Source organism: Mus musculus, chromosome 10 (assembly GCF_000001635.26).
Source record: "Mus musculus strain C57BL/6J chromosome 10, GRCm38.p6 C57BL/6J".
NCBI lineage: Eukaryota > Metazoa > Chordata > Mammalia > Rodentia > Muridae > Mus > Mus musculus.
The window spans coordinates 60,637,898-60,662,605 of NC_000076.6; the positions used below are offsets into that span (position 1 = coordinate 60,637,898).

At 50.4% G+C, this 24,708-nt stretch overlaps 1 protein-coding gene across 7 annotated transcripts in view; it reads right to left on the bottom strand.

Moving 5' to 3' along the window:
• The window catches only part of Cdh23 (cadherin 23 (otocadherin)), a 393,766-nt gene that overhangs the window by 335,150 nt on the left and 33,908 nt on the right, over positions 1-24,708 (bottom strand). For 6 of the 7 annotated variants that reach the window (NR_045556.1, XM_017313930.1, XM_030245069.1 and 3 more), the window contains 2 exons: positions 19,370-19,441; positions 12,193-12,270 (listed from right to left, as the gene is read on the bottom strand). Coding sequence is in view for 6 of the 7 variants with exons in the window: in XM_017313930.1 (XP_017169419.1) it covers positions 12,193-12,270; positions 19,370-19,441 (150 nt within the window). In the remaining variant the exon portion in view is untranslated. Of the gene's footprint in view, positions 1-12,192; positions 12,271-19,369; positions 19,442-19,581; positions 19,705-24,708 lie in introns of those variants that run through there. The other variant, XM_017313927.1, reaches the window with a different exon arrangement.

A 24,708-nucleotide genomic window follows, 5' to 3' on the forward strand; every position in this document is an offset into this window, starting at 1 on the left:
TCATTCAACAGTACCACGTATGCATCTTGAATTACCCATCCAAGAGCAGACTCACTTGTCAAAGGAGATGGCTTCCATCCCCTGCACACAGTCTAGCTGCTCAATAGCCCAGGGAAGGAGTCCCAGGCAAGACTGTGACATGAGGCAGGTCTCTCACCTACCAAGAGCAGAGGGGACCAAGACTTGAGGCCTTTGTCACCTCTGTCTACTGTGGCATGAAGGTGGGTGAGGAAGAGACCACATCTGAGGGCAGGGTGAGTGCCTTGCTCCAAGGGGGCTGGGGCATCCTCTCTGCCCACTCTAACCTCTACTGAAGATTGTAGAGAGCCAGCCAGGTAGGGAGAGAGAGTTTGGCCTGTGCCTAGCTAGGCCACTCACTGGCTTGTAGAGACGGCAAACACTCTAGCCCGTTCCTCACGTATGATGTGAGCTCATTGCCACTTCTTCCACAGAGTGTTGTGAGGACAGAACGAGCAGGTCACGGCAAAGGTTCTTAGCACAGAACCTGGACATGGCTGGGAGAGAGAAGGGCAGTGACATCTGTCCCCAGGGAGAGGCAGGTCACAGGGACTGGGCATCAGGGCAGATTTCAGGATGGGCCTCTGTCTGTGGGCCTACACGGGTGTTGTGTGAAGAGGGACTCTGCGGAGCTGGGAGCTGTGGAGACAGCAGATGCTGAGGCAGGGGTCAAAAGTGAGGAGAGATGAGCTGGGGGTGAGTCTCTTTGAGGGAGACATAAAGCTGTCTCTCACTGCGACAGACACGAGTTGGCAGGTAGATCTTTCCAGGGTTTCCCTGGTCTTGCCAGAAGCCCCTGGCCTCTCTCAAGGGACCATGAAAACATCCCTTGGAAGAATCATGCATGAAGCCTCAAGCCATCATTCCTACCCCCAGCTGTGACTCATTATTTGGACAAGAACTGACCAACAAGAAAGGCAGTGTTTATAGGGGTTATTATTCCATATAGGTCCTTCCCATGTGCCAAAGCCTTCCGGGTATCTAAAAGGAGACACGGTGGAATCATGACCCACACTTTCTAAGATAGTAAACTGAGTCAGAGAGAAGTGAAATACGGGGTGGCACAGTAGATGCACTGTGGAGAAGGGAGGGGGCTCCGGAGACAAATCTCTCAGTCACAACAGCACCCACTCCATATAGTAACTGCATTTCCAAAGCTCCTCCTTAAGTCCACTGTGAACCTATCCAAGCAAGTGTGATCCTTCCCATTTCCAGATGGGGAAAACGAGGCTCAGAGAGGGTAAGAGCCTTGTTCATGGTCACACAGCTAATAAGAAGTAGAGCTGGGAGTCGAACCCACACCCCCAAGCCTCCACTTCTGAGGCTCGGTATACAGTGCTCAGGTCCGGAAGGAGAATCGAGCAGAGGCGTCAGGTAAAGACCTTTGGAAACAGCTTTCCTGGGCACTGGCCTGTTCCTGGTCAAGGGCTGACTGTCGGGCACATGTCCCCGGAGGCTCATAAAGCCCCACAGGGATGAGAACAGTGATGACAAGTTCAAAGTCGCCTCTGCCAGCCTGGCCTCAGCAGCCAGCTGGAGGGTTTCAGTTCCTGTAAATTATACCTCCGCCAGCTCCCTGGAGCCCGAGTGTTCCCGGCCATCTGCAAGCTCAGCTCATTCTCACCCTAATGGTCAGGCTTGTCTCCAGCCCTCAGACCCAAAGAGAGACCCACGGCCAGGAGCCTGACGAACCTATCCTCCCCTGGGCCATTATGCAGACGTGTGGCTGGCTCTGAGGAGTGTCACCAACAAGGACATACATCTATCTCCCAAGGGTCAACAGGCCTCATGGCCCAGGAAGCAGATGTCCCTAAGTTCACATCACTGCATGGACAGAGGCAGAATCCAGGGTCTGTACAAGGCTCTCCCTGGGGGAGTAGCCCCACAATTACTCAGCCACTGGGCAAGTGGCTCATTCTTGGGTGACAAGCTCAGAGAGGATCCTACCAATCTGCTGGGCAGCCGAAAAGAAAGACCCCCCCCCCCACAACTCTTGCTATTAGCTGAGGGGCTATGGGCACCTAACAGGTATCCACATTTATTAAGTAAAACACAATAGCATGGGGTTCTGTCACTCTTGGTGACGTCATATAGGCCACACAAGAACTAAACAGTCACTATCCTTTTTTAAAAAATCATAATGGCCCAGTTCTCCTCTCTAGCACCCGACTGGCCCTGCTGGCGACCAGCTGGTCTGCTCAGCTTCTGCAGTCCCCATCCTGTGGCTTCAGCTGACCTGGCTCCAGCAACCCCTCACTTTGCTGAACCAACGTGAGGCAGCAAGAACTTCCTTCTAGTCCAAATAGAGATTTCAAATTTTCAGATTCTTAGATAAAGAAAGAAAGGAAGAAGGAAAAAGGCACCATGGGGTCGATGGATCGTGAGCACATGGCCCTGAGGACTGGCCAGTTGGAGTAGGGGTGGCAGCCCAGGTGGAACACAGCAAGCGATGTCTCGGGATCATCGACTGGGAAGGAGACAAAACAGCATAAAACATAGATATCTGCCCAGCTCTGGTGCTTTAAGACTTACTGTAAATATAAAGGTTTGTGTCTTTTATTTAGGAACTAATTGATCTAGGGAGGGGTAGAAAGCCCTGAATTAATAGCTGCCACAAATGAAGCCATTGTCAAATGGAGGTCCCTCAATGCTTATCATCCTCTGTGTGGTCCAGAAAGGACAAATGGATGCAGGGAAGTTCACTGATCAGCTCTGGTGTTTTAAGGCTTGTTATAAATATAAAGGTTTTGTGTCTCTTGTTTGTAAACCAAATGATCTGAGGTGGGGTAGAAACCCCCAAATAATATTCACCACAAGCCGTCACTGACACCTCTCCTGAGATACTGTCTCTGAGTCTGAGCCCCTGAATAAATTCCTCTCTTCTCAGGGGCATTAGCATCACTCCCGTGTGAGCGAAACACTTATTATGGGGTGAGGGACTTGTATGCTCTAACCCAGGGATCCATAAAGCTAAGCCCACATGCAGAATCTAAGAGCTGCCATTTAAGTACACAGGCCTGAGGGGTTCTGGCCACACCAGGGGTCAAATCCAACTCCATCCTGCAGAAGCCATGCAAGCTTGCTTACATTAACTTCTCTAAGCCTCTGCCTCTTCATCTGCAAAACAGATGAGGCCGACATTCTCGGCTTGCTATACAAAGCAATATATTTCCAGACAAAGCCCCGTGTAATAAGAGATAGCTGCCATTTCCCCAGTCATCTGTGATCTGTGTCCCTTGCTCTCTTCCCCAGCATGGCCTGGCACAGGTGTTCAGTGTGTGCCATTCACAGCCTGCCCACATGACAGGTGGTCATCATTGTTATCATTAGCGTTATTACCGCTGCATCCAAAACACCTGCCCACCCCCTCCGAGCCCCTCCCCACGTAGCAATGGTGTGCTGGCCTAGGGCCCGTTAGGAGTAGCTACACCCCTGAAGTCCCTGTGAGGCCAATGATCTTGTCCCATGCCTCTGTGGAAGGTCTGTGCTGTTCTTGGGAAAAGGAAAGCCAGTCGGAGTGGCGGACATTCCCTCAGGTTCTACCATGAACTCATGCCTCCCAGAAGGAAGAGGGGCATCCTCCAAGGAGTCAAAAGACCCTAGGGCCTGGGGGCTCCTAGGTTTCAAGATCTGATCCCTTGCACAGATAGGACATAACCCCCTTCCTCTCTTACTGCTGACCACAAGAGCCCGTGGGTGACCCCAAACTGCCTCTGCTCAGGCACTCAACCCCCAGGGCAGTGCAACAATGGCTCAGAAGCCCTTTCTGCAAACTGCAAGTCCCAAGAAGCTGATTCTTCAGCCCAGAACACTGCCATTCCCTGGGGCCTATTCCCTTTGCATTGGCAAGGCAGGCTGCAACCCGGATCCCCGCAGTGACTCCCACAGACCTGGGGCGAGCTCCGTCCTCTCAGGCCTTTTTCTCCATTGGTTAAACACGACTGTTTGACCAAGACAATGGCTTCCAAACTGCCCTAAAGGATGCTTTAGAAAGGGTGGGCCCACTGGGCAGTGGTGGCGCACGCCTTTAATCCCAGCTCTTGGGAGGCAGAGGCAGGCGAATTTCTGAGTTCGAGGCCAGCCTGGTCTACAGAGTGAGTTCCAGGACAGCCAGGGCTATACAGATAAACTCTTAAAAACCAAATAATAAATAAATAAATAAATAAAAAAGGTGGGCCCTATCAATCTGTGGTCCATGGAGAGCTATGAGCACAGCCCAATATGAAATTGCAAACATACTAAAAACATTTTAAGAACTATTTATGTGGTTTTCTTTTTCCTTTCTTTTTTTTTTTTTTTTAATAACTCCATTGTGCTGTTTTTGAGCATGAACCTTGTAGGTGACAGTGGGGCACATCTGCTGGGAGTTCTCCATGGCCCCTGGGGCTGGGGTAAGAATAGACACACACGGTAGAGGTTGGTAGCACCACTGCCCACCCCTAGCCTGCATCAAATACCATTATTCTCCTTTATCATTAACATGTGCAGACTAGATATTTGCTCTCCATCCCTGTCTATTCCCCTGGCTAGCCTAGCTCACCCCTTTGAGACTGGGATGCGTGTCTGTCTGTTGGAAACGCTAAGGGCTTCGAACAGCACCCAACAAATAGAATACCCAAGGAAAAGTCTTGTTGAATGCATAGTGTGTGTGTGTGTGTGTGTGTACAGATATCCAAGGCTCCAGGGTAAGATTCAATTTGCCCAAATATTAACCACAGCTAAAATACAAATTTAAGATAAATCATCTCGCCTGCAGGAAATAGAGGGAATGTTCTTTTACTGGGCAAGCTGGTGGAATGTAAACACTCTTTATCATTAACAGCATCTTAGCGATGTTATGTTTCTGGTTTCCATAATTGTGTCATATTTGTGCAAGATGTTGATGGTAAGAGAAACGAGATGATGGGAGCTCTCTGGACTTCTCCAGCAGTTTTCTTCCATGCTTAATATAATGACAAAATAAAAAGCTAAGAACAAAAGCAGCCAGGCTTAGTGGTGCATGCCTCTAATCCCACCAGTGAGGAGTCAGAGGCAGGCAGAGCTCTGTGAGTTCAAGGCCAGACTGGCACACATAGTGAGTTCCAGGCCAGCAATCAATCAATCAATCAATCAATCAATCAATTTAGAGCTATTAACCTAAGCTGGTGTTCCTATCCCTGGGATAATGATCTCGTGATAATAATAACATAATCTCAGGGTATCCCAAGACTACACACTAGTATTCTATAAAGTGGTCCTCTGAAGCCAGACATGGTGGCTAAAATCTGTAAGCCCAGAATTTTGGAAATCAAAGCAGCTGTGAGCTCAAGGCCAGCCTGAGTTTCTTATATCAATACAAAGCCCCAAATAAGTAAACAAAGAATAAAAATAAAAGTAAAATAAAAGTTTCCTATCTCTCTATGGTGCTGTCCCTAGTCTCTGCTGCTCTTTTGGCTCTGTGCCCCTGTAGACATGTCATGGGCTTGGCCAATAACATGGGGCTGCCTGGGCCATGAATGGCGAGATAATTGACTATGACGGGTATGCCTGGATAGACAGATTGTCCAGCATCTGCCCAGACCAAGTCCTGTGGTGGCTGTCACTCTTGAGAGACTTGGTGCCTTCCTGTGGCATAGACAGTCATGGCAGCTTCTTGAATGAGGCCCACAAAGCTCCTCATAAACAACAGCATCCAGGCCCCAGTTTTTCCATCTGTAAAGTGGGACAGCGTTGACTGAAGCAATAATTACAGAACTGTCCTTCAAGAGGCACCTGGGTTCATCATGGGGCCCTCTGAGGATCCCTCAGGCGGGATGGGGGTGAACATGAGGAATCCAGGCTCTTACTCCCCGACATAGGTGACCTTTAATCTTGTGTCAGCAAGAATGCTAACCTCCCTCCACCCTGCCTACCCTAGTCTCTTGACTGTTGTTACCTACAGAGTCACTGCCTCTGTACTAAGAGTCAAATGCCCCTCAAACGGTCAGGACCGCTAGCAGCCCCTCACACCCGTGCCTTCTATCCCTGCAGCCCTGGCAGCTTGCTCAGCAGCCCTCACTGAGAGAATCCACAGCCCCTCTATGGATTGAGTTAGTCCTCAGAAACTGCCTGGGGCTGAAAAAAGAAATAACAGTCTCCCTGTGACTGCCCTCCCTCTCCTGAGAGATGCTTGTCTGCCTTTTTAGAGAGCCTCAGGGAGGAGGCCCAATAAGGAGGGAGAGCCCCTTCCCACTACTGGGGTTAAGCCTGGTCCATTCCTGTCTTGGAATATCCTATCACGGCTCAGCCTTATTCTCCACTGTCCCACAGCCCAGCTCACATTCTGGTCCCTCCACTCCGTCCTGCTGTCCCATCATCCCCCTCTCCTCTCCTCTCCCACCGCTCCCTGGGAGATGTCAAGAGTGGCAAGCAGGCCTGAGCTCCTCCGTGTGGAAGAGCGATGCAGCAGGGTCTGCCCACCTGGAAATTGCTTTCCCCAGGTCCAGACAAAACAGCTGGGCATTGATGGAGTTTGCAGAAAAATTAATCAGTGCCAACTGGCAGCAGTGCCAGGCGCCGCCTGGGCCCGCTCCATCCTAATGCCTCCCGAGCTCCCACCTTAATGACTCCTGACAAGACTAATTTTCTCGTGCAGGTGATTAGCGTGGGCATTATCACCTTCGCGGTGACTCAAGACACTTTGGGGGTGCTGAGGGTCTGCCTGGGGGAGTCAGCTCCCTGTGAAGCCACCCGGGTGACAAATGGAGAGATGAGGAGCCAAGCAAAGGGGACTGGCCAGATGCTCAATGGCCATTCATTCACTCGCTCATCCATTCTCCCACTCACAGGCATCCCCCTGCCCACTCCGTGCTGGGCCCCCACACTTGTGGAAAGGCTCATGTTGTGCAGCTGCAAAGCAGAGATAACAACCCATCCGTCGAGGGGGCTCATGGTGGATCCCCCGGGGGCCACGCATCTAAAGTGCTTAACAAGAGCCTGCAGGAGGCCAGAAGTCAATAAGCCACAGCTAATGTCACCACACCATGCTCTCACACCCCACCAAAACACTAAAATGATCATTAATCGCAATGCCCGGTATTCATAAACTTAATATGTAAAAAAATTAATAGCCCTGTGAGGAGTTCCACACAAAGAGCTGGGGCACAAGTCTCCAGGTGCTGAGCAGAGTTAATAACAAAGTTTACAAGAACAAGGGAGGGCAGGCTGGAGCCCTCGAGGGCTGCTGACCTGGGCTTTAAGCGGGAACTTGTCAGGCAAGGAAAAGAGCCCACACCTGAGCCAAGGGGCCAGTCTCTATCAAAGCTCAGAGATGGGGCAGATTTGTCATTCTGGGCTCTGAACACTTGGATATGGCTGAAGAGCAGGTGTCTGTGGGGAGAGGGGAAGTGGGCTGTGACAGATAGCTTTGGGCTGAGGGCATTTATAGGATGGAGACATCACCGACTCCAGGACCTGAGGTCCAAAGCCAATACATACACCTTCACTCCCTCCTAACACTACCAGGAGCTGGGTAGGTTGGATATTTCCAAGCCTAGCTGGGTCCCTCCCTGGGCAGCCATGTTCTATGCCCCAGAGGTTTTTCTTTCTTTTTTTTTTTTTTTTTTTTTTTTTTTAGCAAATATGCTACATGAAGCTCCATCAGGCATCTGGAATGATAAAATCGCCATCCTTGCATGGCATGGGCCAGGCCATTCAAAAGCACAGGCACGTTTAGCGTCTGTGCCATCTGGGGGAAAGCTCTCCTGGGCCCACTCTCTGAACCAGCACCTCCACTGCCACCAACACCGCCCTCCTGACACTCACTGTCAGGGGAGCTATGGCCTGAGGCTCTGTGAGGGAGCCAGTCCTCAGCCTTGAAAGATTCTTCCACTGACTCAAAGACACCAGGCATCCCCAGCATATGTGAAGCATAGGGCTAGGGACCGAGGACGTGGAGTTAGCCCTGTCTACCTGGAAACATCCACGCGAACAACGACCACAGAGAGGGTAACCAGACACAGGAGAAAGCCTGCCACTCCGCCTGGAGGGACCCAGGAAGGGGCCAAGGCTAGACAATAAACCATGGGAAAATGGATTTGAAAAATAACACAAGAGCTGAGTCCCCAACCGTCCAATATGGAAGGGTGGAGCTGATGATGCACAGGAACCAGGTAAGATGAAGGAGAGCATCCCACAAGGAGGGGAAAGGATCGCAAGGACAAAGAATTAACCACAAATTCAGCCACATAGAGGGCATTGGTGCTCTTAATTTATTTTGTTCTTCGAGCAAGGGTCCTGATATATAGCCCAAGCTGGCCTTGAATTCATAATCCTCCTGCCTCAGATTCCCAAGTATTGGGGTGACAAGCCTGTGCTGTCAGACCCAGCTCATAGTTAATTTTAGTTCCATTCACATTGGCGGACTTTTCAGGCCAGCTGGACTGAGTAGCCATCTCATGCTACAGGTTCCTGATGTCTGTCTGTTCATGGCCCACAGGCAGCCCAGGTATGTGTGACGCTCATCAGCCTGACCAGATATGGAGCCGTCGATCTGTCCTTGCCCCCAGTCCCTCTGCCCAGCCCTATGACCTGAAACTGATCTTCATGCCCACAGCAGGACACATACACAGAGGAGCCTTGACTTGGGAAATGGGGCTGTGCGGACAGGCCAGAAGAAGGCTGATCTACTCAATGATGTCAGTTGACTCCTTCCTTCTCTGGCTAGGAGATGGTCTTCGAAAAGATGAGCAAGCAGAGGGAGCCCAGAAAGTCAGAAATAGCAATATCGTGTTCTCCACGCTCTGCTCTCCCATCCCAGTCCCCTACCACATGCCACTGAAAATTGAGACCAAATGGTAAAATACCCAGCAGGTAGCAGGTCTGTCTCTAACCTTGGAGCTTGACTTCCCAGACACTACAGGAGCAAAGAGCCCTTGGCCAAGCCTTTCCTCTGATACCCTAATGATTTGTTTTTAATGAATTGGTACATAAAACACTCAGGGCACTGTGCTGAGATTCAGTAAATGTGGCTGTTACAAGAACAAATTCTACCTACATCATATACATCCCATTATCATTGTTTCTTAAAGGCTCCAACAGATAGAATTAGACAAGTGGTCAAAGGTTTTAGGGAGGCAGGTTGCATATCAATATCAGGGAAGAAATTTTGGTCCTAAATTCTCCCATGGAGGAATGTTGTAACATCACAAGCCCCATGACCAGGGGTCCAAGCCAAAGTCACATAGCATAGCCCAGGAAATGCCAGCTCAGCTGTCCCAAGCTCTGGCAGTGGGTGAACTGACTGGCTGGGGCTCTGACATTGTCCTACACACCAGAGCCAGCCTCTTCTGGCCTTTAACAGTGTGTTGTAAGCCACTGACCGGTAGGCAGCCCCAGTCACCATCCCTGGGCTATATAGAGTTTTATCTCCAGGAATGATATTCCAAGTATGGAAGCTTTGGGGTTGTGGTGTTTCAAGTAAATTCCCCATCACCAATATTCAGACTGGCATACATATTGAGAAAGGAGGTAGGTAGAAGTGGTCAGTCCTCAAAGTCAAGTCTCTGGGATGTTTCTCCTTCCACAAAGAAGGCAAAGGCCAGGACCCTGCATACATGCCTGCCACATCCAGAGGGAGTCAACATCTATAGTGTGAACAGCCCAGGGCGTTATGAGTACCAAATCTCTGCAAGAGACTCCAGACCAGCATCATCAGAGAACCTAGAAACAAGCAGAGCCAGGCCGCCCAGACCGAAGCCTATTGGGCACACTTCTGTAAAATTTTCTCACTGACAAGATAAGAAATGGAGAACCAGAGGGTTGTGGCTCTGTGTCCAAGGTCACACAGTAAGGAACAAAAGCTTGGCTTCTGGCCTCTAGGCTTAGAGCGCTGCTGTGTCCAGATCGTTATGCAAAAGAAAGGGGGAAAACCAGAAAGCTGCTGGGCTTCTTCCCAAGAGAAAGAGGCAGAGGTGTCCCTCAGCTCCTTGGATTGAGCCAAGATTAATCCCATAGCACTAGACAGCCATCTCTGCTGTGGCAGCCAAGTGGACCCTTGGAGGGGCTTCGGTGCTTAGGAGTGGCTCCCAGGAGATGATCGACGCTGGAGATGATCGACGCTGGCCTTTTCAGAGAACAAGCCAGGGCTGCAGCCAAAGGTAACAGGAAGTGGGCCTGCTGGACGGCTCCTGCTGGGTCTCCAGCCTCAGACCCCTCACAACTGGAGCTGACCAAGTTGTACCCACTCTTACCTTCCTTGCACAGCGGGTCTCTGGGCATGCCAAATGAACATGGGCCTGGAGTGACAGGCAGAACACAGCCAGCCCTGCTCCCTTAGGAGGCCCATTGTCCCTTCCAGCCAGCACCAGTCAGTCAGTAGCTAGTCACGCCACTGCCGCTGTCATCAATGCATACCTTCTACCACAGGGGACTGCTCAGTATGGGTGGGGTGACATGAGCAGGTTCAAAAGGTGCAAAAGTGGTAGGCAATGGAGGGGACAGCTCCTCCCACTTCTGTCCTGTTCCCTCTCATCACCCTGGGGGATACACCAGACGTTCACTCAGCCCCTGTTCACCCAGGGCCCTGATTTCTTCATCCATCTGCCTGACACCCCTCTGTGGTCACGACATTCAGAGATGGCACAGAGGTGGGTATCCAGGTATCTCTGACACAAGGAGGAATAACAGGAATGGAAGGGAGCTGAAGTCCTAAGAGTGATTCACAGGGCGGGCCACCCGTGCATTTGTTGCCAGGCGTGTGTCCAATCTGCAGCTATGGTCCCCACGAGGCCATGTGCAATCAAGAAGAATTGTGGATGTAACCCAACACAAAACTGTAAAACCTCCTTAAAGCATAAACGGATTGCTTTTGCTTTTGTTTGTCTGTGTAACTCAATCACGTGGTTCTCGAGTTGCTTTGGCAATGTTAAAAGCTTGAATGTGCCGAGACTGTACACAGGTTCTAGGGTCTACACTGTCTTGCTCATCCCAGCCTGTGCAGGATAGTTTTATGTCAACTTGGCACAAGCTAAAGTCATCTGGGAAAAGGAGCCTTGATTGAGAAAATGCCTCCATAAGATCCGGCTGTAGGGCATTTTCTTAATTAGTGATTTGATGGGGGAGGGCCCAGTTCATTGTGGGTGATGCCAACCCTGAGCTGATGGTCCCGGATTCTATAAGAAAGCAGGCTGAGCAAGCAATGGGGGAGCAAACCAGTGAGCAGCACCCCTCCATGGCCTCTGCATCAGCTCCTGCCTCCGGGTTCCTGTATGCTTGAGTGCCTGTCCTGACTTCCTTAAAAGATGAGCAATGATGTGGAAGTGTAAGCCAAATAAGCCCTTTCCTCCCCAGGTTGCTTTGGTCATGGTGTTTCATCACAACAATAGTGACCCTAACCAAGACACAGCCCCATTCCAGAACTGCATAAGGAACATGCCACGCAGATAAACTCTCAAAATAACACAATGTGTGATGGATCCAAGGACTACAACCTTCCCCACCTATCCTTGAGGAGAGCAAGCAACTCAGCAGGACCCTCAAGGGACTCATAGATCACACATACACACACACACACACAAACACACACACACAAACACACACACGAGGCTAAGCCTTTGGCCCTCGTTGGCATGGCTACAGATGAGTGCCCACAATTCAAGCTCATTCTCTGGATTTTGGTTCCTGGAGCTGAGCTGTGATCTCAGAGATGTAAACACAGACCTCGAGCTACCGTTATTAGAGCCATGCCAGGAAGCCAGCCCCAGCAGCCCTGTGATGAGGTAATTGGATCAGAGAGGCACTGGATACACAAAGTCACCTACATCTAATGGCAAAACCCAGCCAGCTCATCACAGAAAGTTATGGCATCACTGAGAAAGTACAGAGACACAGGCTGCCATCTTCACATTTCCACAAAGACTTGGAGCAGAAGAGAAGTGGGGCATATTAGAATAAAACTAATCCCGGCTGGAAACCAGCACTGGGGGCAGTGGGAAACCATGTTGTTTAGCAGATCCCTCACCTTGAATAGGTCAATGGGCTGCTATGAGGTGTAGTGAGGGTCCTGTCCCTACAGGCATCCAAACAAAAGGCAGATGAATACCACAGGGAGATTCCAGCACAGGCTGAAGATAGTCTCAACCTTCAGATCCTTTCCACTTACAGAATGTATCCCACCCCACACTGCCCGCACTCCCACTGGTGCAGGGACCAACTCACCCACTGGCGTGTCTTCACTGATGAGCAGGTACGTGTCAAAGAAGTGATTGGTGAAGAAAGGTAGTCGGTTCACCTGGCCTGCAAGACAGAGGACAAGATGTCAGCATGGTGGCCCCGGCCAGTTTTACATATCCTACAGAGTGACACAGAGTGGGCTGCGTGGCATTGAACTTGTACCACACCAACTTCCCAAGACAGTCAGGTTGGCCACAGATAGCTGCTGAGCACTGGCCCCGAGGAGACAGGCTCTGAGCGTGAAATGAACATCAGACTTCTTTGACTCTCCCCACAGAACTCTGTGGCTAATCTTTAATATTGATGCCACATCGAAATAGGGATACCTTAGATAAGGTGAAAGATACTAGTGAAATGAATTTCACTGTTTCTTTTTATTTTTCTAAGATGGCTCCTACAAATCCCAAGCTCACACCTGTGGGCTGTGGAGGATTTCCCATGGGGCAGTGGACTCTTGGGTTATTTCAAGGGATTGGTGGCTCACATTAGCCTAGTAACAGAAAGGCAGGTTTGAGATAAGGCTTACAGTTGTAGCTCAGGCTATACCGGAGCCCGGAACCCAAAAATTTCCCATTAACCATGGTGCACTCTGACAGCACCTCATGAGGGTGAAGGCTGGGAAGAGCCAGGTGATAGGTATATAGACAGGGGAATTGACTACAAAGCCCCTAGCAAGCCTCCCCCAAGGCTGGCTTCTCCAGTTCTCCATTTCCTCCTTCAGTAGGCTGAGGGGACACTTTCTGCTTGGCCACTGAAAACTGGAGAGCCAGCTCAGTTTCCACGGTGCATTCCCTGCTATAGGCTCTTACAGGGAATTTCAGGGGTCCTGGGAGGGGCAGGACAGCTACCCCACTCTCGTTTCTATTGATCTGGCCCCCTTTAAACTCATTTGAGGTTCCCAAAGGGTGAGAGGCTGGAGTCAGAGAGGGAATGGGGACATACAGGAGCATGGGATCTCTCTTCCTTCTGCTTAGGCAGTGTCCTAGGGTTTTACTGCTGTGAACAGACACCATGACCAAGGCAACTCTCATAAGAACAACATTTAATTGGGGCTGCCTTACAGGTTCAGAGGTTCAGTCCATTATCATCAAGGTAGGATCATGACAACATCCAGGCAGGCATGGTGCAGGTAAAGCTGAGATATCTACATCTTCATCTGAAGGCTGCTAGTGGAATACTGGCTTCCAGTCAGTTAGGACTAGGGTATGAAAGCCCATGCCCACAGTGACACAGCTACTCCAACAAGGCCACATATCCTACTAGTGCCACTTCCAGGGCCAAGCATATACAAACCATCACATTCCACTCCCTTGCCCCCATAGGCTTGTTCAAACACATGGGTCTACAGAGGCCATGCCTAGCCATAGTATAATAAAAATATACATTTAATCAAGCTTCCAAAGTCCCCATAGTCAACTTTTAACTCAACAATGTTAAAAGTCCAAAGTTCAAGGTCTTTTCTCAAATTCATCCAGTCACTGAACTGTAATCCCTAAAGCAAGACAGGAAATCAGCTGGGCAATCTCCAAACTCTGCATCTCCATGGCTGATGTCGAAACGGTCTTCATATTCCAACTCCTTTTTCATCTTTGTTGACTGCAACAGACTTCTTTCTCTTGGGCTGGTTCCCTGTTAGCAGCTCTTCCTGACAGATATCCCACAAGTCCTGGCATCTTTAATATCTTGGGGTCTTCAAGTTAACTTCAACTTCACATCTTCTTGTTCCAATGTCTGGATTCACACATGAACTTCTGTCTCTGCCTCCCAAGTGCTGGGATTAAAGGCATGTACCACCACGCCCAGCGCTAGTCTCTTCTTTAATCACCACTAATTTCTTAGCTCCAGCTAACCAGTATCAATTGGCCCAGTAGTCTCCGTCTCCTCTTGACTCTAAAGCCAGAGACACATGACCGAAGCTGCCAAAGTTCTGCTGCTTGCTGGGGCTGGAACATGGCCCTCTTGTTCTATTACATTATAAACAGCTTTCTGTTTTCCAACTCTGCAGATTGACCTTGAACTCAGAGATCTCTGTGAATGTGTCTTCTAAATGCTGGGAGTAAAGGCATGTAACTGCACACCTGGATTTAAGCTCTTCTCTGCTTGGAACTTGATATATCCCAGACTGGCCTTGAACTCGAGAGATCTGCTTGCCTCTGTCTCCCGGGATTAAAGCCATGTGCTACTGAGCCTGGACCTAAATTTAGCTGAGTGGGATCTTTCCCCGGGTTACTATTCTTTAATTCCATTTAATATCCTGGAACACAGGATTCAGCTCCATTTAACTTCCTGGTGCCCCTTTAATCCTCGAACGATATCATTTATATTTTTCCTTTCTAAGTTTGCTACGCTTGTTCAAAATGCTCTTCATGAGACTTAACCAAAGAACAAAGTCTCTGCTAGGCTCTTTGGAGACTTCCTTTGTCAATGCAATTAATATAAATCTCTTTACCTTAGCCTCAGGTAGACTCTTCAGACAAGGGCAAAACCCAGCCATATTCTTCATCAAAATACCATAAAAACAATCTCTAGGCCACATATTGAAATTCTCCACTGAAACCTTTTGAGCCAGATCTGCACAGTTCAAATCACTCACAGTAACAAAGTCTTCCATATCCCTACTAGGATGGCCCATTGAGCCCCAGTTAAACGTTCCAGTGCTTCCCAAATCCAAAGACCAAAGATTCATATATTCTTCCAAACAAAAGCATGGTCAGGCCTATCACAGCAATATCCCAGTCCCTGGTACCAACTTCTGTCTCAGGGTTTTCCTGCTGTGAACAGACACCATGACCAAGGCAACTCTTCTAAAGACAACATTTAATTGGGGCTGGCTTGCAGGTTCAGAGGTTCAGTCCATTATCATCAAAGGCATGGTGGGGGCAGAGCTGAGAGTTCTACCTCTTCATCTGAAGGCTGCTAGTGGAAGACTAGCTTTTAGTCAGCTGGGATGGGGGTATTAAAGCCCACACCCACAGTGACACACCTATTCCAACTGGGCCACACCTCCTATTAATTCTGTTCCTAGGGCCAAGCAAATACAAACCATCACAGGCAGCCAGACCGCGCTTGTTTCTGCTCCTCCAACACTCTGGCCTCTCCCTTCCCTGCCAGGACTGCTGGCTCTTCCATTTCCCGTACTAAGTCCCATGTCTCACCTCATTTCCATGTCTCCTCTTTCAGGACACCCTCCCTGAACTACCTCAAATGTGCGCATGCGCCACACGCATGCATCCCCGCTCACAGCCACAGTCTCAGGCAGAGCTGGAGAAACCGCACCTCGCCTCTCTGAAACCTCCTCATAAGCTGTCTAGACACACGACCCCTCTGTCCCTCTGCTTACTTCTGTGCAGAGTGGCAATAACAATGGGGCTTGTGGAGGGTCCTGGGTAACCCAGGGGTGCCACAGCGAGCTTAGAATTGTGGATGGGAAATTAGTGATGGAGAAAAAAGAAAACTTGCCTGCAGCAGCTTGGTTTATTTCTAAATTTTCTTTCCTAGGACCTACTGGCACCCAGGGATGGAAACACCACTCAGGCAGCCTAGCAGAGACTTGGGACCTGAGTCACCTGTCACATACCACTGAGCAGGCAGGAACTATGCCTTCATCACCAGTCTCCAGGGGAGCTGGCCTGGGGATTCTGGGGACTGGGAGAGATTAGCAGAACAGGAGAGTGGGGAGGGCAGTCAGGCGAGTTCTCTTAAAAGCCATTTTTCAAGGCTGTGCATCCCAGGGACAAAACCGCTGTGGCCAGAGCTTGGAGACCTCCACTATTGCATAACGTGAGTGGCTGCGGAAATATGGTGTGCTGGCTGATCTTATGCCAACTGGGCACAAACTAGTTATCTGGAAGGAAGGAACTTCAGTTGAGAAATGCCTCCATAAGATCCAAGTGTAGGACATTTTCTTAATGATTGATGGGGCAGGGCCCAGCCCATGGTGGGTGGTTCTATCCCTGGGTAGATGGTGGTGGTCCTGGGTTCTATAAGGATGAATGCTGAGCAAGCCATGGGAGCAAGCAATAAGCAGCATCCCTCCGTGGCCTCTGCATCAGCTCCTGCCTCCAGGTTCCTGTCCTGACTCCCTTCAATGATGGACAGTGATATGGAAGTAGAGGCCACATAAACCCTTTCCTTCCCAGGATGCTTTGCTCACGGTATTTCATCACAGCAGTAATGACCCTGACTAAGACAGGGAGGGGGAGGGACAATGGGTAAGTTGTGGAAAGAAAGCTGATCCTGGCTTTAGGGTCCAAAGTCATGTTCTCTGTCCCAACCAGGGGCCACTTGCTTACCTTGGTCTTCAACACTTTTAGCACCTCTGCCTTCTCCCCACCCACCCCTGCCAGCTGATGTCCTGGCCTCTCAGAAATGGACAGGGAATCCAGATGCAAGGCTCAATCTTCTAAGCCCCATACTTGGGCGGTGTGAAGAAGGCAGAGAGCAAGGCCATAGAAGGAGACATCTGAGCGGTGGGCCCAACATGGACCATACATACAGCAGGAGTCACAAAGTCAAGCAGGGACAGGAGGCATAGAGCATGCAAGGACGCTGGCCCAAAAGGCAAGCTGGCCTCATGGCTAGGTGGGACTGCTCCCTCCACTCACATGGCTGCAAAGTCAGGCATGACTTTACTCAGAATCACGGACTGGGTAGATACTGCGTCATGGGCAGAGCTGGATCTGGAACTTGTCCATCTGGATCCAAGATAGCCGCCTTCCCAGGCTTCTGAGTGGTGGGGGGAGGGAGGGAGGGGGCTCTTTCAACACTGAGTCCTGTACCCAAGGAATACCAGAGTCCTCTAGCCCTGCCCCAGGATAAGGGAGGAGCACAGAGAACACAGGGAGCACAGAGAGTTATTCCAAGCATCACTTCGACAAAGCCTCCGGATGGGAAAAGGGGGTGGGGGGAGGGGCTGCCTAGCTGCTGTAGGAGCCACCACTGGGCTCCAGGAACTTGAAACATTAGTGTCTGCAGGGGAGCCAGGCCTCCTCTCTGCCTGAGGTTCATCATGCACGGCACCCAGGACACCTGGCCACAAGGGGGTCAGAGAAAGCTTGCCTCTGTCCAGTCACAGAGCAGAGGAGCCCCCGGAGCCTATGGGGAATGGGCTGGGGGAGGGGACAGGAGCTATGGCATAGAAATGATAGACTGAGAAGATGTAACAACTTGTGAGGGCCTGTCTCACCTCTGCCTCTCTGGGATGGAGTAATAGTGCATTCTGGGGATTAGGGGCCCCAGCATGGGAGGACCATGTGACCTAGTCTGGAAACCAGAGAAGAGCTAACATAACACGTTCCCATTCAGGCAACAGAAATGGGAACATGTCCTGCAGTCAAAGTCAGGCACCAGCCACCCACCATGCTAAAGGAGCCACTCTGGCTACTTAGCAAGCACAGGGGTAGTCGGCAAAGCTAGCCAGCACACGGGCAGATCACCTATGTTTTGCCACGGAATTGGCTGAATGGCCTTGGGAGACTTGCTATGCTCCTCTGTCTTCCGTGCCCCCATCCTGTTCCAACCCAAGAAAGAAAGGTAGATGCTGCTGACGACAGGGTGAACATCAAGCAAGCGTTCATCCGGCACCCGATGTTGCCAGTCAGGCCCCATGTTCACATTGATTCTTGGGATCGAGCTGTGTCGCTCCTGAACAGTAGACAAAGAAAATGCAGCCCAGGGAGGTTCAGAAGCCTGCCCAAGGGAGCCTACAGGCTGAGTGTAGGTGTGCCATGCAGAATACCTGAACAGTCTGAGAGCTCAAGGGAGTCAGCCATCCCCCTGGGCAAACCGGGACAAGCCCGCTGAACAGGTAGTTATACATACGCGTGGCTTTTAACGGACAGACAGCTGGTGCAACAAAGCAGGAAAGTGTCTAAGCTCAGAGTCCTACGAGGGACAGAGACAGGGTCCTCACTTCTGCCATCTACAAGCCCAGAGGCCTTCTGCATGGAGCAGATCAGGGTTGTTCATGTGATATTTAAGTAAACAAAACAAAACCAAAACCCTCAGGTTGGATGACTCTGAACTCCAGCCTCTCCTCCGTGAAAGATTCCGAGGCTGTATCTGCCCAGTCTCTGAGCCTGTGAGCCTGCGCTATAGCTCCAAACTTCTTGAATAGGAGTGAGCTCCCGTTGCTGGGGTTATTCCAGGAGGAAACAAGGAGGGGACAAGGAGAGAAGGTTCTCTTCACAGCAGGATGCTAGCGAACTCCAACAGGTGCTAGTGGGAGGCAGCAATGTCTTCCAGAGCTCCACACCTCCCTGGAGTGAAGCAGCAGAGAGAGCCCCATGGGAATGTGCTTGCTTGCGTCGCCAGGCACGCGGTGCCCATAGCCATTCTCCAAGGACACCCTGATCCCTGGGGGATCCTGCACGACATGCCTACAGTCCTGGCCTTCCTTCAGTAGAGTCTCCATGTTCCTTTCTATTTGTTACCCCAGGAGCAAAGACAAAGTGCCCAGACCTTCTTGGTGTGCTCCTGTGGCACTGGGGGAGGGGAGAGATTCCTATAAGAAGGACAGCTCTGGGCTATCACATACCTGAGTTCTGGGTATCCACAGGCATTACCACCACCCGCTCCACACCCAACACATGACCAGGATATACACACATATACACAAACACATATACACACACACACACACACCAGCTCTTCTAAAATGACTATTAGTCTCAAAGGCAAGATAAACAGCTTTCTCACCTGGCCAGATGGCTCCCTCCTGTCTTCTGAGAGACTTCTCTAGAGCCAGGGATGTCCCCATGAGCATGTCCTGTACTGTACCCTGTTCCCTTCAACCTTCCCTACTGGACCAAACCCCTGGCATGGAAGTTGATGTCTTTTCTCCCTAGAGGTAGCATACTATGCACACAGCATCACACAGTAGGTACTCAGAACTGCAGCCAATCTCCTCAGTCTAGGACAGTTCATGGCTATAGATCATGGAACCTAAGAATTTCTCAAGACTCCCCGTGGGACTGAGCCTTGGGGACAGCCAGTATTTTCAGCCCTATGTGAGCTATAGGAGGTAGCTGAGGCCCAGAAAGGGAAATCTGTCTTCATTCACTCTCTGGGGGCCTAGAGCATGAAGCCAGGCTGCTGGCCCGAGTAACCTGCAGCCTGGCCTCCCAAGCACTGGCTGGCATTATCAAAGAGAAATGGCACTTACCCCAGGATCCAGGCACCAGCATGAGAAGCCAGAGCACAGCATAGCAAGTGACCAGGGAGTACCTCATGGCTCCTGGGAACACAAACAAGGAGATGCACATGAGATATAAACTTCAGGAACCCCCAGAACCCCACCTCAGCAGCCCCAGGAAAGCACAACTTGGGAAGGGGAAAATAGAGTGGCTCCCAGGAGGAGAGGGTCTGGGCCACTACTTGCAGCCTTGTCCGGGTCTGGATGGATTGCAGAGGGCTGGGAGGACTCAGGCTTTACTAGGACTGATATAGCAGGCAAAGCTCAGGGCAGGCACGGAGGGTTTGCTGGGGACACGTTCAAGGTTCAGACTGCTGCCTCTGCCCTCTGAACGCAGATCCAACATAACAGCAAGCATAGCACAGCCAGCTCGGGAAAAGGGTCAAGTATGGTGTTAATCAGGAAGACGGGTCTGAAAAGCTCACCAAGCCGCCTAGCCCCCAAGGAACAGCCTTTTTCTGCTTTCTCAAGTGCATCGTGTTATCTTCTAACCCAGGAGGGTGAGGGAAAAACTCGGGTCATGGTGTCCAAAGAGGCTCACAGAGAAACCACAACCCATCTGTGTGGTAGCCTGGAGCTGGGCTCTGGAAAGATGTGATGTCAGTGAGGAAGGCCCTGTCCCTGAAGGCTAGGGGAGGGCCACTCCTTCCCACCCATCACAGCATGGTCAGGGTCCCTCCATATGAGGGGCACAGGATAGAGACCTTGCTACAGCCTATACCCAGCTCTCTACAGAGTCAGGGAATGTGGGGCACGGCAGGCACCCATCACCCTTCAGTGAGTACCCACTGGGTGTCTTGTTCAGAGGCCTCACCCATCCCTGGCTCAGGAGACAGCCATCAGCTACCTCTCTCAGGGATTCCCCCCAGGCTGTGTAGTCAGCACTGGGACACAGTAGATGGCTCCCCTCCACCATTCATGACTGGCCAGAAGGGTTGTGATGACTGGCCATATCTACCAATATTGGTGGCCAGTTCCCCAGTTCAGCCCTGGAAGAAACGGTTTCTCTCACTCAGCCCATGTCCCGAGCAGACAGCGAGGCGATTCCCACAAATACCACAACCTACGGCACACAATGGTTCATGGACAGTTTTGGTTTTCCTCTTGTGAGCTCTTAAGACACGCTCATCGCGTAAGTAGATGGCTGTGTGGGGAGGAAGTGTTTCTGAGCTGCATGTCACAATGACACGGTCTCTCTTCTATTCCTCAGCCCTTCCCCCCCTGTGAAACCTCATGCTACCAGCCTACCGTGGGGCCTTGAGTCCAGGCTGGATGGAGCTTCTGAGTTAGTAAAACGTCTAGAAGTTGGGTTTTGATATGAATTGGACACTTAAATATTGGTAGATAATTCCATCCCTGAGAAGAAGCACTTACTTCATAAGGCAAGCATGATCCATCCAACAAGAAGCGCGGCCGCTGGCCTGACAGGCATCCCCCTACCCCCTCTGCGTTTCGCAGTGGGTTCCCGCTCTGTAATGGCTTGGATCTCTGTGACTACTGCTGATCTCAGTGGTAACTTGTAAGCCAGGCGTGTGGAGAGAGCTTGCCTAGAATCTGCTAGTGAGGGGCTAGGGTATGGCTCAGAGAGGTACAATGCCTACCCAGAAAATCCACTAGTGGGGGCCAAGGGTTTATAGCTCAGTGGTATAGTCCTGGTCAGTACGGGGGGTGGGGCGGTCAGGGGGAGCAGAGGGGCTCAGAAGTAAAGAGTCAGCCTAGAGTCTCTCATTGTGGCTCAGTGGTAAAGCAACCTAGCTAGCATATGAAAGGATCTGGGCTTCATATACAACCCTGAAAAAAATTTTAATTAAAATGTAAAAGCCACTCTCTTCCATGACATTCACAGATGACCCTCCAGGCCTATATGACTGTCTCCTTTCCCTCAGGAGCTACAAATAGCCGAGCAGGGATTTCCTGCCTTAGAGAGAGCTGTCCCCTCTGACATGAGTCTGGATTCTTTCCCCTACAGGCAAGGCTACTGTAGCTTTTCCCCTCTGTCCACCTACCTATGTCAGGGCTCTGCTAGTTCCAGGGATGTGATCCTCCAGCCAAAGCATTGCTAGGTCAATTAAACACAAACCCCAAGGGTGTATGCCTGCCTTTTGGGAATGGTGGCAGCAACTCTCAGTCCCTCCCCAGGTGTGCAGCAGGGTCCCACCTGCATGTAATCCCTCTTTGTAAATGGCCGCCAATCGGATGTGTGACAAACGGCCTGTCACCCTCACTCGCATTTGCATTTCCCTAACTACCGGTGAGGTTGAGCACTTTCTAAATGTTCCATCTGTTACCTCAAATTATCCACCGGATCCCAAAAAGAAGCCAGGCAGCGTCACGTACATTATCCCTGATTTACAACTGGAGAAACCGAGGCACAAGGCAATTGAGTGACAAGCTGATGCCTCACTGTGAGTGGCTGTCTTTAGGAAGAAAAAGAATCTGCTTTCCTGGACCAGATGTTAGGAGAATTAAACATCTGTTAGGAACATCACCCAGAAATAGCTGGGGAATTCACACCGTGCTGCTGGGAGCTGCGGGAAGTTTGTGGCGCACACAAAGAGGGAGGAAGGAAGCTAAGGACCCGCCGTGAGATGATTCCACCAGCCAGAGGTTTTTACTGGTGTCTCTTTACTCAGTCTTCCCAAGTACCTCAACAAGAAGTATCCCTGCCTCCATTTGCAGATGATGAGATTGTCGCTAGGAAAAGTCACCCTGGGGTGAGTCATGCGCCTAGTATGCCACCATACTATCCTCTGTGACTCCCTTTCTTTGCATGTATTGCTTCTTGTGTGTGTGTGTGTGTGTGTGTGTGTGTGTGTGTGTGTGTGTGTGTGTGTGTTTGGGGTGGGGGGTATATACATAGATGTGCTCACACATGACCGTGCCTATAGAAGCAAGAATCCTACTACTGATGTCTTCCTCGATTGCTCCCCGCCGTATTGTTTGAGACAAGGTCTCTCACTGAACCTGGAGTTCCCAGTTGGGATAAGCTGACTCCACAGCATGACCCCAGGATTTCCTGTCTTTCCCCACAGCACCTCCCCAAAGGGGTGCACATGAGCACAGAACTGCCCACACCAGGCCTTACAGACAAGACCCAGGTCTGCAGCATGGCCCCAGCTGAAGACTAACAGTCAGAGGAAAAGCATGTTCAGATACCACATACATGCATACACACACACACACACACACACACACACACACACACACACCAACTTACATGCTTATGTGCACATACATATATCTACACATACCAATACAGAGGCTGGGCTCTCTGTAACTTTCAAGGAGAGCACCCACAAAATGCTAATTATCCAGGTGGGGCCCCTAGCCTGACCCTAAAGTCTCCCCCATCCTGTCCCCCATCCATTGTCCAGGCTGAAGGAAGTTACATTCCTTGCTAATCTGAAGGGATCTTTCCATTACACCTACAGACCCCTTAAAATACCAGAGAAAGGCCACGGTAGCCGGACTTCCCAGTCTAGGGGCTCCTCTCTAAGATGACAATTGGCTACACCTCCATCTTTTGGGAAACAGACCTGATTTCTAGGCAGGGTGACCATCATCTGCAGCTCCCATTCATTCCCCACCCCCACCCCAAGCCTCCACCACAAAAAGGGAAGAACCACATTTTGACAAGAGCCAGTATTCCCTTACCCCAGCGAGCAGGGGGAAAGGCTAGCAGAACAGGAGGAGGGAAGGGGCAGAGGGGGGCGGCTGAGCAGCAGTTTGCTTTCCCAGGAAGGAGAGATTTTCACAGCAGGGTACCACGATTTAGTTGGAACTGTTATGAATTCCCTTAAAATCAGATGCACTCAACTCTGAATGGCAACATGCTGCCGAAATCAAACCCAATGCAGGGGTTAGTCACGTCACCACACACCAAGAGGCTCGTACATGTGTGGTGCCTGCCAATGACGTCCTGAAGGCCGTTCATGGACGAGCCAATACTGGTCACCCGTGACCACACTTTGAAGGCCAGAGTGTAGGCAAAAAGGAGGGACACAGCCATTCTGACCTTGCACCTTTCCCAAAACTCTCATCAAGGGCTTAGGAACCAGCAGGGGTAGATGGGGTGGTAGATGGGGTCTTACCTGAGACCCCAAGAGAGGATGAAACAGTCTGCCTAGTATCTTCCAATCAAGACTTTGAGCCTTCTACCTGCCCTTTGTCAAAACTCATTGTGAATTCATCCAGCAAAACATACATTGTATCTTTCTTACATACATTGTAGCACTCTACAGGCATGGTGAATAACTAGGAAAAAAAGAAACAGAGCAGGAAGCTAACACTCCTACTAGTGAAGTCTTATCCCTGCTGCTCCAGGGCTCCCTGAGGTGTCACCCACAGACACATCAGTCAGCCTCTCTTTTGGTTTTTCAACACAGAGTTTCCCTGTGTAATCTTGGCTGTCCTGGAACTCGATCTGTTAACCAGGCTGGCCTCCACCTCAGAGATCTGCCTCCTGAGTGCTGGGATTAAAGCCATTAAGCCCACATGTGCTCCCTCTCTTAACAAAATACAGAGGAGGCCTGTGAGCTCAGAGGGTAAAGATACTGGACAACCCCAGTTCAGTCCCCAGACCCCATGTTTTAAGCAAAGAACCTACTCCCAGTGGTTGTCCTTTGAACTTCATGTGCATACCATAGCACACACATCTTTAAACACCTAGGGGATAGGGAGATAACTTAGTAAAGTACTTACCATGCAAGCATGGGAACCTAAATTCAACCACCAGAGCCACATTTCTTTTCAAACAGCCAGGCACTTGCAATCTCAGCATGGGCAAGGAAAATACATGAGGATCCCTGGGGCTCCCTGGCTAGTCCGCTAGCCTAAGTGGTGACCTCTGTCTCAAAAACAAAGAAACAAACAACAGCAAAAACCCAAAGTGGACACCATCTGAGGAATGACACCTGAAGCTGATCTCTGGTATTCCATGTTACAAACATGTACACCTACACACTTGGTAAAAACAAATAAATAAAACCACACAGTGTCCACATTCTACTCCCAGATGGATGGATGGATGGATGGATAAATGTAGATAGGTGGATGGATGGATGGATGGACAGATGGATAAATGTATGTATGTATGAATGGATGATTTAGAGAAGCTGTTTTAATGTTCAGGCTGGCTTTGAACTCCAAGACTCTATAGGTCTTCCCACCTAAGCCGTCACAGTAGCTGACACTATAGGTACAGTTTGAATGGAGGCTGCCTATCTCACCCTGTTCAAGAGTTGAAGAGTATCTCAGTGTAAGGATGTGCCCTAGTTAGGGTCACTATTGCTGTAATGAAACACCATGAC